The sequence below is a fragment of the Falco peregrinus genome, chromosome 3 (assembly GCF_023634155.1).
Source record: "Falco peregrinus isolate bFalPer1 chromosome 3, bFalPer1.pri, whole genome shotgun sequence".
Classification (NCBI taxonomy): domain Eukaryota; kingdom Metazoa; phylum Chordata; class Aves; order Falconiformes; family Falconidae; genus Falco; species Falco peregrinus.
In genome coordinates this window covers 69,488,876-69,503,564 of record NC_073723.1, presented here as the reverse complement: position 1 = coordinate 69,503,564, position 14,689 = coordinate 69,488,876, and the positions used below count along the sequence as shown (strand labels likewise).

At 44.8% G+C, this 14,689-nt stretch overlaps 1 protein-coding gene across 1 annotated transcript; it reads left to right on the top strand.

The window, feature by feature from the left end:
* The first annotated feature begins 1,495 nt into the window (after positions 1-1,495).
* PTGR3 (prostaglandin reductase 3) lies at positions 1,496-10,382 on the top strand. Its single transcript, XM_027790829.2, has 2 exons — positions 1,496-2,556; positions 8,604-10,382. The coding sequence occupies exons 1-2, from the start codon at positions 2,252-2,254 to the stop codon at positions 9,526-9,528; spliced, it is 1,230 nt and encodes a 409-aa protein (XP_027646630.2). The 5' UTR covers positions 1,496-2,251; the 3' UTR covers positions 9,529-10,382.
* Positions 10,383-14,689: the final 4,307 nt, after the last annotated feature.

Genomic DNA, 14,689 nt, shown 5'->3' with positions numbered 1-14,689 from the left:
AGAAGAAGAAGAAAAAAAACCAACACACACACAAAAAAATTGCCAAAACCAAGAAAACCCCGGAGAATGTGTGCAAAGAGGGAGGGGGGTGGAGGAAGAAAAGACATTCACTGAGTGGGACAGATTAACGTGAACTGTCCCCCCCCCAAACTCCTGGGAGAGAAAGAGATCCACTCTCCCTCTGTTCTCTTTTCACTGAAATATAACACACATTCGGATCCCAGGGCTCTCAGACAGTCTCAACTGATAGACAGACACATCGAGCTGCTTTTCCTGCTTCAGTTTGTTACTCCTCCTCCTCTTGCCCACGTCACCCTGACAATTACAAATAGGTCTCACACAAACCCATACCTGTCAATCTTTTTAATTGCTTTGTTTTCATTTTTTTCCTTTCCCAGAGCTAAACAATATGACAAAAAAAGAAGTCTTAATACAGCGCGGCATAAAAGATTCCTCATGTGAGACACGCGTTGAGGGGGTTGTTATTATAATCCACTTGCTAAAGTGCTGTGCAAGACGCATGTGCTGATTTAACTTCAGCAGAGGTCTTGTTCCAGCAAACTTGGGGGGGGGGGGGGGGGGGAAGCAGGAGATGATACCTCGCCGTGGCACACGTCTAACCGGCACTGAATTAAAAATGATTTGTGGGAGATTACAGTTCATCCTTACTTTAAAATACCAACAGATTGCAGAGCAAGAACTGCAGCATATGAAACATGCTGCTAATAGATTTTGCACAGTATGTGTCTGGGGATTTATATAATGTTAACTGCAAGAACAGAAGGGTTCGCTTTCTTTTTTAAGTCAAGAAAGCAAATAAAAACTACCCAGTTGATTCCTAAAGGAAAACACTCAAAACTGCAATTTTGATCTCTTTCGCACAGAAGGGGATTTATTCTTTTTTGGGTTTAACTATTAATACCGCACAATTAAGCAATGAGCTGTTTACACCGGCAGGATGGAGTTAATTCTAGGAATTACACGTGAGCTCCTCCGACATCGGTGCAACATCTCTATTACGTTACCTCCCTCCCTCCACGCAGTTGTACCGAGTTGGGATTGGCGGCTATATCACAACATTTACTTTGGTCCTTTGACCCAGTTGATTTCGTGCGCAGACTCGCTCACCCCAACGGTTCGGTGTTGGTTCCCCCCGGCAAGGAGGAAAAAAAAAAAGGGGGGGTGTGGGGTGTGGGGTGTGTTCTGACAGTGCCAGGGAGTGGGGGGAACCCCGCGACCCCAACAAAGTGACAGCAGCCCGTTAACCTTCCCCTCCTCTAAGGGGGGCGGCCCGTGCGGGTGTCCCGGCGGCGGGAAGAGCTTTGCCTTTTTAAATGCCCACCCACGCCACGCGTGGAGCCCGCGCCTCAGCCGCCCCGGCCGCAACCGCCGCCGTGCGCGCCCCGGCCCCGCGCCGCGCCCGCGCGCGGCTGCTAACGTCTCGGGGTTGATTCGTACCACCTTGCGAGGAAGTGAACGTTTCGCACGGAAGGGGCGGAGCCTCTGCCCGCAGGCAGCGGCTCCTCGGCGGCGGCTAATAACAACATTACGAAGATTAGCTGCAACTTCTCTCCACTTCTCTAACCTTATCGATCTGATAATTTATCGTGCTTTCTTCCTACTTTTCTTTTTTTTTGGTAGAAAGATAACCTCTTTTTGTAAACTAAAGAATGGGGCGACGGGGGGGGGGGGATCCGAGGCGTTTCTCTCTCTCTTTCCCCCCCCCTCGTTTTTTAAATCCCCTAGTTAGAGGCAGCGTGCAAATTAAAAGCAACCTTTAGGAGAAAATCCAGGTTTCCGTACATCTGCCTCACTGGCAGAAAGAGCGCGACCCGAGTTGCCGCTGGGGCGGTGGCGGGCAGAGGCAGGCAGTGCCCGTGTGTGTGTGGTGAGGCGGGTCAGGCGCCGCCGCGGGCGGGGACGGCGGGCTTGCGGGACGGACGGCAGCGGGAGCGGGCCAGCCTTGCTCCTCGGTAACGCTAGCGGCGGCAGAAGACGACCGGCTGCAGGGGACCATCTTGCCGCTGCTCCTCTGGCGGCGTTTCCGTGTGGCGGAGGGGCTGGCTGGGTGGGGAGGACGGAGGCAGGCTGCAGCTTGCTGCACAGGGCTCTATTTACATACACAAATAGCTGCGTGTGGAGAGTTTCTCCTGCCGGCTCGGTGGCGGCGGGTCCTGCGAGCTGCCTGGAGAATCCGGAGCCGGAGCTCTCCCGAGCCGGGGGAGGGGGAAGAGGAGAGCCGAGGCAGGGCATGAGTTTTAGCGCAAAAAGCGGCGCTTTGCTGAGCTCCCGGGCAGCGCGGTGCTGGTGGCGGCAGCAGCCGTCCTGCGCCGCGGCGGGTCCCGCCTGGTCTTACTTCGGTGGCAGCCGGCCGCGGCCCATCCTGGACATGTCCTACTCCCGTCACTTTCTGGATTTCCAGGGCTCGTCCATCCCCAGCTCCATGAAGAAGCTGGTGGTGACTAAGCTGAGCCAAAACTTCAGGGAGGCGGTTACCCTGCGGCAGGACTCGCCGGTGCCACTCCCAGGAGACGGAGACCTCCTTGTCAGGAACAGGTGAGCGCCCGGCCGGCCCCCCCCGCGCCCCGGCCCCGGCGCGGCCCCCCTCCGACTTCCCGCACCCTGTGGCCTGCTCCCTCACACATGCTCCCTCGCTTTGGAGACGGGCTCCAAAGTTGTACCAGCTGCCATCTGGCGACTGTTAATTTAATTTTATTGTTGTTTTGGACGGCTGGTGCCACAGTCGGGTCGCCCCATCCACGTGTGTGTGGGTGACACTTTCTCCTTCTCCTTTTCCTCGGTGGGTGTGGGTGTGTGTGCGCACGCTGCTGCTGGCGTACGCCTGCCTGAAGGAAGGAGAAACACCTCAGGGCCCCTGTGCCAAGGCGGGGAAGAGGCAGGTTTTACGTTCGGTGAGCGCTGAGGAGGGAGCGAGGCGCCGGGAAGCGCTTCCAGAGTCACTCACAGGTCCCTGCCCGGGCTTGTTACACGCACGTAAGTCCCCGGGGCGTGTGCCCCCGTCGTACCCACGCAGCTCTCTGAGGGACGCGAATGCATAGCTGCGTGCCCCCGGCGTCGTGGTCTGCATGCGAGCCCGCACCAGCCGCTCTCCCCGCACGCCTTTTCCCTTGCCCGGGCCCGGCGCTAACCCTCGGCCAGCCGTGACGCACCGGGCAGGCAGAGGGCTGGGGCCCGTCGCGCTGCCAGCCCCGGCCGCCGCGGCACCACCCCCGCCTCTGCGCGCCAAAAGCGGGTGGCGGGGAGGGGGCAGGGCAGCGGCCCGGCCCGCAGCGCCGCGGCCGCGCTCGGCGGGACGCGAGTCCGCAGGCGTTGGCGGCTTTTAGAGTGGAGCCGGGTCGGGTGGAGAGTGTGGAGGTGACATTTTGCTTAACATAATACGTCGTAAATCGTGCGCCAGCGCTAGGACTGCGCGTCCGGCGCGGTGACCGGCTCTCCATGAAATGAAGGCTGAGGACAAAACGTGCCTCCCCCCAGCTGTCTCTGTGTTCTCGGTGGCTCCTTCCTAGACGTTGTCGTTCCTTAAGCTAGGTAGGCCCTGTAAAGTTCAGAGATTTCTCAGCCCACGAGGAGAAGCTGAAACTCTGGGAAGTTCGGAGGAGCAGACTGCGTGGCTAGCACAGAAGAAAGCAGCACTCTCAGGTTCTTGTTAAGCAAGGGAACTGTAGTAACACATAGTTTTCCATGCTCTCCGTTGGAGCTTAAAGGTGTTAAGAAGCACTAAGCTGGCTTGAGAACAATGCTAGAAGTTCTATGAAGGCAGCGTGTGACTATGTGTATGGCATGTGTGTGTATATGTATTCTCTACAGTGTGTCCATATGTAACACAAATAGGGAGTAAAGAAGGGGTAAGGAGGAAGATGAACAGGGGCTCCTCCAGGAGCTGACAAGAAGGCCTCTGTGGCACTTTAATCTGACGCTGACATCTCCCACTAGGATTTCTGAGACCAAAATTCCCTCCAAACCTCAAAGTCTAAACCACTGTTGCTGCATCCACTAATGACCATGAAACGGTAATGGCATGAAACAGCCATCAGGCTGGAGTTAAATTCCTTTTCGTGGAAGAGGTCAAAAGACGTGAGATACATGTAGCGAATCTTTGCTTGGGTAATGCAAGGCAGAGTGACATCCTTGTTTCTCAACTCCCCTCCCCCCCCCCCAGCCCCTCCTGTGAATTAAAAAAAATTATTAATTTCTGATACAGCTTCCAGTGTAACTCTCCCTCTCTCCCGCACCTCCCTCCCTTTGCTGGGTGGGCTCCCTGGGTGCTAGGGGGACGTGCACACCTCATGGTAAAAGGGTTGAGGCACAGAGCTCATACCAGACTAAAGGCAGAAGCTGGTCCACAGATTCAGGCAGGCAATTACTGGGTTTTAACACATCAGCTTATTGCACACATGTTCCTGGCCAGACACACATGCACAAGTGGGGCTGGAAGGGAGGGAGAGGTGAGTGATGAAGTTTAGATTTAGAGTTCATACGTTTTGTATTATTTGTGGCATTTCTCCTCTATTTATTATTTTCTGGGGAGTATCACAGAAGACATGGGATCATGTTACTGAAAAACGTTCTCTATATAGGAGCTGCAGCAGGAAGCGAATTCTGAATGTTTTCCCCTCTCTTGTCACTCTGGGGAAGCATTTTCCCATCCCGAAAGTATAAGTCTCTGGCTCTATTTATTTTTTTATTTTTTTTAAATAATCCCTAAATACAACTATACATTTTCTAATAGGTGGAAATATACAATTAAAAACAAAACAATAAAGGACTTGAGTTCCAAGAGTGCATTTGCAGATTTGTTCATTTTAGTCCCAGTCACGCCCATGAATAGTATTAATTGCTTTGAGCTTTTCATGCAAGACAATCCTCATCCACCACAATAAAATCTGGTTTTGGATTTAGGGGAATGGGAAATTAAAATATGTTGAGTCCTGTATGGATAGATATTTTAAAATAAAGTGCACTTAAAGGGAACTTTCTTTTCCTCTTTCTTTTCCTTTAGACAACTAAGCCAGTAACTGTTATTTCCACTTTTTTACAAAGAAAAAAATAATCTATCCTTTATTTGGAAATCCTTCAAAACTAGAAATTGATTTAAAGCAACTTTTTTTTTTTTTTCTACTTTGGTTCTGTGTAGGAAAGGAGAAAGGGAAAAGATGAATTAAAAATCCTTGTCAAAGCCATTTAAGCTTCGTATGCCCGTTTCTCCTGGGGGGGGGGGGCAAGGTTCCTCCGCTTTATTGCAGGAGAAGGACCCAAAGACTATGAAGATTTGGTCCTTCTTAAAGTTGTTGGAGGATTTTTGAGATTTTCTTGAGGAGGTGATACATTTCATTTCCAAAATACCTGTAAGGATTTACTGTTGGTCTGGAAGATGGGATCAAAGTTTATGGAAAAGGGAGTAAGGGGGGTTGAGAAAGTTTTTTTGAACCAAGGGACTAATGGATCACAGTGGGAAAAGTGGAGGACCATTCCTGCTGAGTGTTTGGTCTAAATAATGTTTTTTCTTGCATAGTACTGGTTTGGATGACTTTGTTTTGTCTGTGTTTAAGGCTGTGGTGCTGGTTTTCAGTGTCTCGTGCTTTGTTGTGGTACGAAAAGCAGCATTTCCTCCCCTCGGCGGTGTCCTCCTGTTTTCTGTAATAAACAATACGAGGGGGTTCAACACTGTTGAGTATAAATAAAACGGGTGACTCAATGTGTGTAATTATTTTGGGAAAAACAAATCTCTAGCTTTTTTTTTCCTCTCAGGTTCACATCTTGAGATGTTGAAGGAGCAAGCCTCAGTTAGAAACAGCTAGATTAAATAATACTTTTTAAGTAAGAAAGTAAACCAAGAAAATATAGAAGATCTGGAAGGGGTCTTAAAACCCACCCCCCACCCCCCCAAATAATTGTTACTTCCGTGCTCTCCTTTTCTCAGTCTCAGAAGTTAGTAAACTGATCTTCAACTTGCAAATCGTACCTATTCCTACTTTTCAAAGCAAAATAATCTAAGAATCTGCGGGCACATCCTACTGCCTCCCTTCTGTCAGCTGGAATGACAAGGCAAATTAGACAATATGTTTTTACCTAGGCGCTGAGTACGAGTGTTTTAATGTGCGAGGAATCTAGGAGACTAAACAACCTCAAAAAAAAAAAAAAAAAAAAAAAAAAAAGCGCCCGTACAACGCGAACAGGAGTTTTGAGTTTGCACACAATAAAAAGGGAGTTTGAAAAAATTAGGGGGGGCTGGGGGGGTGGGGGGGGCTGGGCGGCAGGCAGGCTCTATTGATTAATAATGATGAGCACAGGAGCCCGGGGAGAACCATTTCCCGTGGCCCAGCAGCCCCGCAGAGACGGGGAGGGAGCGGGCCCGTGTGCACGCGTGTTGGTGCCAGCCCCTGCCCCCGGCCTGCCTGCCCCTCGCCCAGGGCAGAGCTCCGCCCGCCCGCGGGCAGGGCCGGGGCGCCCCGCTTCTCCTGCCCGGCCCCGGCCCAGCGCCGCGGAGCGCCCCGCACCTTGCCCGGCGCGGCGGGGCGGCGGCCGGCCAGCACCAACTTGTGCGCCGCGGCCCCTGCAGCCGCACGCACGAGTTGCGGTGCGGCCCGGGCGGGGAAGGACTCGGGTCCTGCGGGTCCAGAACAAAAGCAACGGTGCGTGTGCCGGAGCGCTGCTTGGCAGGCGTCTGGCCCGCTGCACGACTTGCCCCTTCCCTGCATGCAAAGTTTTTGTCCTCAGACGGTTATTTACCTGCCTTTGTGCTCTCCCCGCTGCAGTGCAGCGCTGAGAAGGGGAAACTCCTAGAGGGAGGGAGGGAAGGAGGGAGACGGCGACTTGTTCCCATTACCGCTGCTCTGCCTGCCTTTCTCTTGGGTGCGCTGCCCCAGCCAGGGGCACGGCTGCTCCGCACCGTGCGCAAGCAGATGCGCGCCGGTAGCGTCGGGAGGGGGGCGCAGCCCAGCGGGGAGCGAGGACCTGCCTTTCGGGTTGGGGCCGGAGGCTGGTGCGGGGTCCGAGTGAGCGCCCGGGGGCTGCCCTGACAGCCACCGAGAGCCCCCAGTCGGGCGAGGGAACGAGACCGGGGAGGGGGGAGCACCGCTCCCCACCGTCCTCCCAGCTCCCTGCCGCAGAAGTTGGGGTGTAAAGGCAGGAGGAGGCGAGTGCAGCACCGGCACGTCTCGCCTCGGCGCTCCGAGCCCATGGCCCTGGCGCCCGAGGGACACGGCTTGCCTCGGAAGCTGCTGCTCCGTTACCAATTTTTATACATCTTTTAGCAGTACGGCATGCGAGTTACCTTAAAGCAGGGTAATAAAGGATTTTTTGTACCTACGAACAAGACGTAGGCATTTTTAGTTGCGGCTGAGCAGTGAATTAAAGGCAGAATTAAAAAGCGCAACAGTCACTTTTGCCTCTTTTATGCATGGATATGTTTATGTGTACGAGTCTTTATATATATAGCACATTCCACTGGAGAAAGTTTGAAGCTCCCCATCTATAAAGAATGAAGCGAATCAAAGTGAGCAAAGCGGTTTTGGTTCTCCTTTCTCTGTGTGCAAGCAATTTAGAACTACACATACACATGATCTGAGCCTGACTGCAACAATTAAAAGAGCACTGTTTGCATACTTCTGCAGCTTTTCAATGGTATGAAGTACACCTTTCAGGTTGTCACTTCCACACATAGAAGCAATCCTGGTGTTTTTTGTTGCGTCTTTCCTTTTTACGTTTTCCAGGTAACAGATTCTTCCCCGGTCTCTCATACCTTGCCCGTATAGAGATATTGTTATGGTTTGTTTTGTTTTGTTTGTTGTTTTTTTTTTTTTTTAAAGTGTTACTAAAATATTCTTTGCATTTCAAGTAGATCATAACTTTCTTTTAGGCATTATCTCTTAGTGTTTAATCAAGTTGTGAGAATGTCTCTGTCTTTTTCTTAAAAAAAAAATTGGCATCCATTTTCACCTGTTAGAGGTCAGTAGGACTTGATGCTCAGTCTTAGAATTTTAGTCCTTCTGTGCAAGGTTGTTTTGATGTGTTGCAAGTAATTTATATAAAGAAAATGTTTTAACGTTGACATTAGCTACATCAAAAGGCAAATTTGCTGTAGTGACTCCATCAATTAAAAAGTACTTGCCTACAGTAACACGACCTTGCAAATGACATCGATAGTTAATATGATCATTAGTCATTAACAGTATTATTATATTAAAAAATGTAAATTTGTTGCCAGAATCCACATATTTACCGCTTTGCACGTTTTACTCTGGTGTTTCCACATTTCGTATAAAGTGGTCAATTAATTTTCATCCTTTAATCTTTTACAGAATTATTTTTAGTTAGCTTAGTTTGGTCAAATGGACCTGAGGAAAAGACAAGTTTTTGGGTTTAGGGGGTTTTTTTTAGCAAATTTATCTTTCATTCTACAGTAACAGAATGTGAACTACAAAAGTGTGATGGAAGTAGTCTCTGGAGTGTACTCATTATTCAAATATACCAATAATCAGAAAAAGTCTTGTGCTTGTCCCACAAATTTAAATTGAAGGTTTCTCATATGACAAAGACTAGGTAAGGAATAATCTCGTTAATGTATTTTTGTTTTCTTCTAGATTTGTCGGCATTAATGCATCTGACATAAACTACTCAGCTGGTCGATATGACACATCAGTTAAACCCCCGTTTGATATAGGTTTTGAAGGTGTTGGTGATGTGGTAGCATTAGGACTCAGTGCTAGTGCTGATTTTACAGTGGGTCAAGCTGTGGCCTATGTGAAAGCAGGTTCTTTTGCTGAATACACAGTTGTGCCTGCCAAACAAGCGGTACCTCTACCCTCTGTGAAACCTGAGTTTCTTACTTTAATGGTAAGTGGCACTACTGCATACATCAGTTTGAAAGAGCTGGGAGACCTGTCTGAAGGCAAGAAGGTTCTGGTGACAGCAGCGGCTGGAGGAACGGGCCAGTTCGCTGTGCAGCTTGCAAAGAAGGCAAAATGCCATGTAATTGGAACCTGCTCCAGTGATGAAAAGGGTGGTTTTCTGAAATCCATTGGCTGTGACCATACGATCAACTATAAAACTGAAAATGTTGAATCTGTTCTTAGGAAGGACTACCCTGAAGGTATGGATGTAGTATATGAATCTGTTGGGGGAAAGATGTTTGACTTGGCTCTTAACTCCTTGGCTACCAAAGGGCGTCTGATAGTTATTGGGTTTATCGCTGGCTACCAAAACCCTACTGGCCTCCAGCCCATTAAAGCAGAGTTACTGCCAGCAAAACTGTTGAAGAAGTCCGCCAGCATCCGGGGTTTCTTCTTGAACCATTACCTTTCTGAATACAAAATGGCTCTGCAGCACTTGCTCAAGATGTATGAAAGAGGAGACCTGGTTTGTGAGGTGGATTTTGGAGACCTGTCTCCGGAGGGCAAGTTCACTGGCTTGGAGTCTGTATTCCGTGCTGTAGATTACATGTACATGGGGAAAAACATTGGAAAAATTGTAGTTGAATTACCTCACTCTGTCAACAGTAAGCTGTAAAAACAGAACAATGATATAAATCAGAAGAGAGAAAATGGGCACTTTATGCCACAGAATTACTAGAAACAATTTCTTTTTTTAAAGCTTAGTAATGGATATTATGTTAAAAAACAGCATCAAGGTGTTACTAAAAGTTTTTGTGTGATTTTTTTTTTTTAATTTTCTTAAAAGTGCTTAAATCGGTGGCTGTAGCACAGACTTAATGGACCTGTGTTTGATTCTGTCGCTTAGGCTAGTGTGAGACAAGAACATTGTTCTTGACAGAATAAGCCTTGATGCAAAAGCAGATTTAGTCTGTCAGACTGGTTTGATAAGACTTTATATGTAGTTCAGCTCAGATAAAAAATATTATTTCAGCAATATTGATTCCCCGATTTAAAAATAAAATTGTTAGAACAAGACTAAGTAAAGAGTTGTATCTTGCAGTTGTTGTATTAATCGCTTGAAGTTTCTGGAAAAAATTATGCTCTTGATTTTTTTTGTCACAAACACGATAATCATAATTCAGTTGCATCGTGGATCATAGTAATATTCCTTGACTGTTTACACAAGGAAATTTATCCTCCAATTCTGACATGTCAGTAATATTAAGAAAAGCAACTTGACTTTTTTTTTTAATTATGTCTTTCGTAAGTATAAACAACTGCTCAATTTTCTTTTAAATCTTTCACTGCAAGTTGCAACATAATCTCATTTTCTTGCCTTTTCATTTGCTACTGTTACTGTTTACTGTGGGGTCTCCTCTTTAGTCAGTGTTACAAGATTATTGGAGTGGGGTTTTGAGCCATGTTCACCAGTGTTCAGGTCCTGTATATTTTTTTTAAGATTTAATAAAGTTAAAAAAGTGATTTCAATATTTGTGGAATTTATTCATATTGTTATGGTTCTTGCTATGTCCTTTGTAGATAATCTCCATGTTGTAGAGTTCTTTGATGATTCTTGATGCGATTTTCCATAATCAGGCTGCTACTTCTAGTATTACCAAATATTGCTTCTGCAGAAGCCCTTTTACAAACAGCAAGGCTATTTTAAATCTACAGTCAGAGTAGCTCGTACACTTACTGACGCTCAGCCATAGATCATCTAGTGGGTTCAGTTAAAAGGTTTTGTAAAGTTTTGAAAATTCTTCCTCACTTAATAGATATTATTAACAGTACATACAGTGGGAATTCCAGCTAGAAGTGTAATATTTTCCAGAACAATAAAATACTTTAAACCATGCTTGCTCTACATCTTTTTTCCATAGCAAACGTTTAAGATCTTAAAGGCCGATTTTGCCACATCTTTTGAAATTACAGACATTTGTGTGCAGTTGGAGAAATGGAAATTTCCTAAGATCATACACCTAATAATAAACGTAATGATAGACTGATAATGTCTAGGGGTTGAAGGAAAAAGTCCAGAGTAAACTTAATTTTGGGGCATTATTCAGGACTGACTGCATACAACGTTTTTAAAAGTAACGTAGGAAAAACTTAAGAGTTTACTCAGTAGTACATGCAATAGAAAAAGTATTTTTAACTTTGATTTAACTCATTCTTGTAGTAGGGTTTTGGGTTTTTTTTTCAGTGCATGTATCATTAGCATCCCAAAGAATTGTGTGCAGCAAAGAACTGTCCCTGTTTTGGACTGTGTCTGACTACTGGGTTTAGTCCTGCTTTGGAGGATGTGCGGGAAAGGTGGAATGGCTTGAGTCTCTCTTACCATTTCTTTTTTACTCAAGTTGAGCATCAAACCACTATGATTTTTGTTTTCACCAAGATATGCTGTTAGAAACATACTTCCTCTTTCTCCTCTATTACAAATATTGTGGTGTTTTGCATAATTGCTAAAGTATATTGCCTTTTCAACTGGATGCTAGAAAGATGCAAACACTTAAGGACCCTACAAGGTCAGAGCATACAAAGTTCTCACTGTTCTTCCTAGGCACATGGTTTCTTTTCTTGTTCAGAGATAAGGTGGTGCCCTTGGTCAATAAATGCATCTTTTAAAAAAGGCTGCTTGTGATGTACTAGGGCAAAATCAAAATAAAAATAATACAGTTGTTTACCATGTGATAAGTGCAGAAGAGTTGCATGGGTAACAATTTTTCAAATTAAGTTCCTGCAGTCAAATGCCAAATCCCATCCAAGTGGCCTGATTTTCAGTGCTGTTGATCACTGTCAGTCCAACAGATTTAGGTGTTTCTGAGGCAGTGAATTCCAAATGTTTTTGTTGTAAAAATTTCTTCCTGTAACAGGATTCTATTTGGACATACAGCATTCTGCATTCTTCTTAATATTTTACTTCATATATAACACGGAGTAATGCGACTGCCCCAGGAACCTTTGGAAGGTTCACATTATATATGTATTCAGATATGACATTTTGTTGGTTTTAATTTTGGCTTCAGGCATATTATTTAGCACTTCCGTACTGTATACAATGTTAATAAAAGTTTAAATTTGTTATATGCAGAACTTGTATGGCCAGTGTACTAAATTCATAGCCCTTTTGGGCTTGTGCTTTCATCAAATGCCTATATTAAGGTAAAGGGGTAACTCAGTATACACATGATTGCTCTTCCATGAATGAATCCAGAACAAAGAAGTAATTTTTGTTTTTAAAGATACAACTTCTATCATTTAGACTGCTGAGAGAGAGCATTATCGATGGGGGAGCTGGTAAAAAGTATTTCTGAAACACGCAGATAAGGCTTTTCTGCCAAGAGTCATGGTAATTTTTGGTTTGCAGGGGGAAAAAAAAGCCAACTTCTCCTCTTCATTTAAAAGTATATTCTGCAAACTTACAGCTATAGGAGCAGGGCTGACTTTGAATAAGCAAGCTATGATAGATTTAAATAATGTTTAAATATTAGATGGATAGGAAAATGTATGTGGCATGCACACACTGAGAGGTTTAAATGATGATAGGACACTGAACATACAAGGAAAAGAAATACTGTAGAGTCACAGCAAGGGATTAATAACAATACACTTAATATGCTTGCAAAAAAGGTGTATTAAAAGCTGTGTGCACAGTGGGGACTTAAATGATTAAAAATAATAATACATTTGCCTTGGAAGTACTAAGTATTCTATATGTAGAGAGCAGGGATTTAAATAATAATACTATTAATAATAGCAGCTCATGGAGATGTGGTTGCTAGCACTACATCCTAATTTTACCTTTCTAAATGAATTTGCTACAGAGGAATCTAGCATTGTTTGCTGAGGCTAATAACAGAATTTCCCTTTCCTACACACATATGCTTCCATGGAAAAACAACAAAGAACTAGATGAAGAGCTAGCTTTTTTCCTGAGTCTGTCACATGTGTGCATACGCACGCGCACACGGACACACACATACTCACTCTCTCCTGGCCTGCAACCCTCAGCACATTTTACAGATATGCTTCCTACTTAATTGCTATGCTGGAATCTCCTAATACCTTTTTGAATTAAGTTAGATATCTACCAAGCGATAGTTTGCTATATATGTGCACTTGTACACATGCGTGTATGTGCGTGTGTGTATATCTATAAAAAAAATATGAATAACTGCTGTGTCACGTAAAGACAAATAATTACAGTCTCTCAAGGAAAAGTTTGCAGTAGTGTTTGCAGATATTATATATATTCCTACTTCTGTCTGAGGAGTAAAGAAATTTCTCTGCTGAATAGCTGTTAGTATCTGTTTTACAAGATTTACTCATTTTCAGGTACCTAATGTAGCTGCTAGCATGCATGCACGACAATACAATTTATATGGTAAATGGAACCAAATAATGGCTTCACTGAATGTTATGGCTGCACTGAAGGGAAATGTCACGGTAAATAGCTGCCAAATTATGGATCATGCCGAAGTGTCACAACTGCACTAAAGACAAATAGCACTAGAGGCTATTGCCACTGTGACGCTTTTGAGTTATGAAGAAGAGGAGCAGCCTGATGTGAGCCTCTTTGTGTCCTCATTATAGCAAAGGGTTACTGGTGCAGTGTACAAGAAAACCTAGTCCTACGTGGTGGCTAGTTATTAATCTGTTCTTTTCGAATCTAACAGCTGTAGCAAGCCAGAAAATCTTTTCCTTGCTTTATGAATACATACACACACACACAAACAAAGAAAAACGTGCAGGTTTTATGAATGTAAATGTGTACGGGAAATGACTGGTAATGGAAAAATGTTGTAATAAAATAATCTAATCAAAGAATATTATTAAATTTAATATCATATGTGTCTGAAAGCTTTAGTTGCTTCTTATGCAGATAGATGTGTGAAATATAAGCAATAATGCACTTTCTGTCTTTGTAAAGACTTGAGTAGTAAGGACATTACCAACTAAATTGCTTCTTCTAAACTGAAGTGTGTCCCGGTTTCTTTCATTTTAATGGGAGGGTAATAAAGATGAAAGACTAACATTTTAACTGATGGATCCCTTAAGCTACAGAATCGAAATTTATTGTATTTTGAGGGAATATGCTAAATCCTGAAATGTGGAAAGAAGCAGGGAAATCCCAGGTAAAATAAAAGCAAAGTAACTTTTATATATATATATATATATATATGACATAGTTTTATGAATGGAAAGCTATATACTGCTCTTAAGATGAGAAAACAATTTTGGTCTCTCTTTGGGGCAAAAAAAAGAAGGAGGGGAGATATTTGGAGGGAGAAAAAAAAAGATTTGAAAATGGAGGGCCATTGCTCAGCAAGCAGCCTCTTCTTTCTAGGATCACTTTTCAAACCTTGCCTGCAGTATTCACGGAAGTGAGTTTGATGCTCTGCACACTATTGTACACACCACAAACGCACCATCCATAATACAGCACAATTGTCAGTTGCTGTTTTGCAGAGGGACTAGGGCTGAACAATCATGGTGGATAAATTACTTTTCTATTCTACAGCAAGTGGCCTTCCTACCATGTGAAGCTTAAGGTCATTGGCAGGGCAGCGAAGGGGAAGCTTATATATTAGTTAACTCTAATGCACTAATAGTGTTCAGATAGAGGAACTATACCAATTAATTACAGTTAGGTTTGTTCTTCGAGATGGGGGGTGATGACCTGAAGAGTTAGTGTGCTGAGATACATTCATGTGTATAAATATACATATATATACACACACACACACATGTATGTTGCTTACTTGCTACAATATTCTTATAGGTAACTTGCTTTT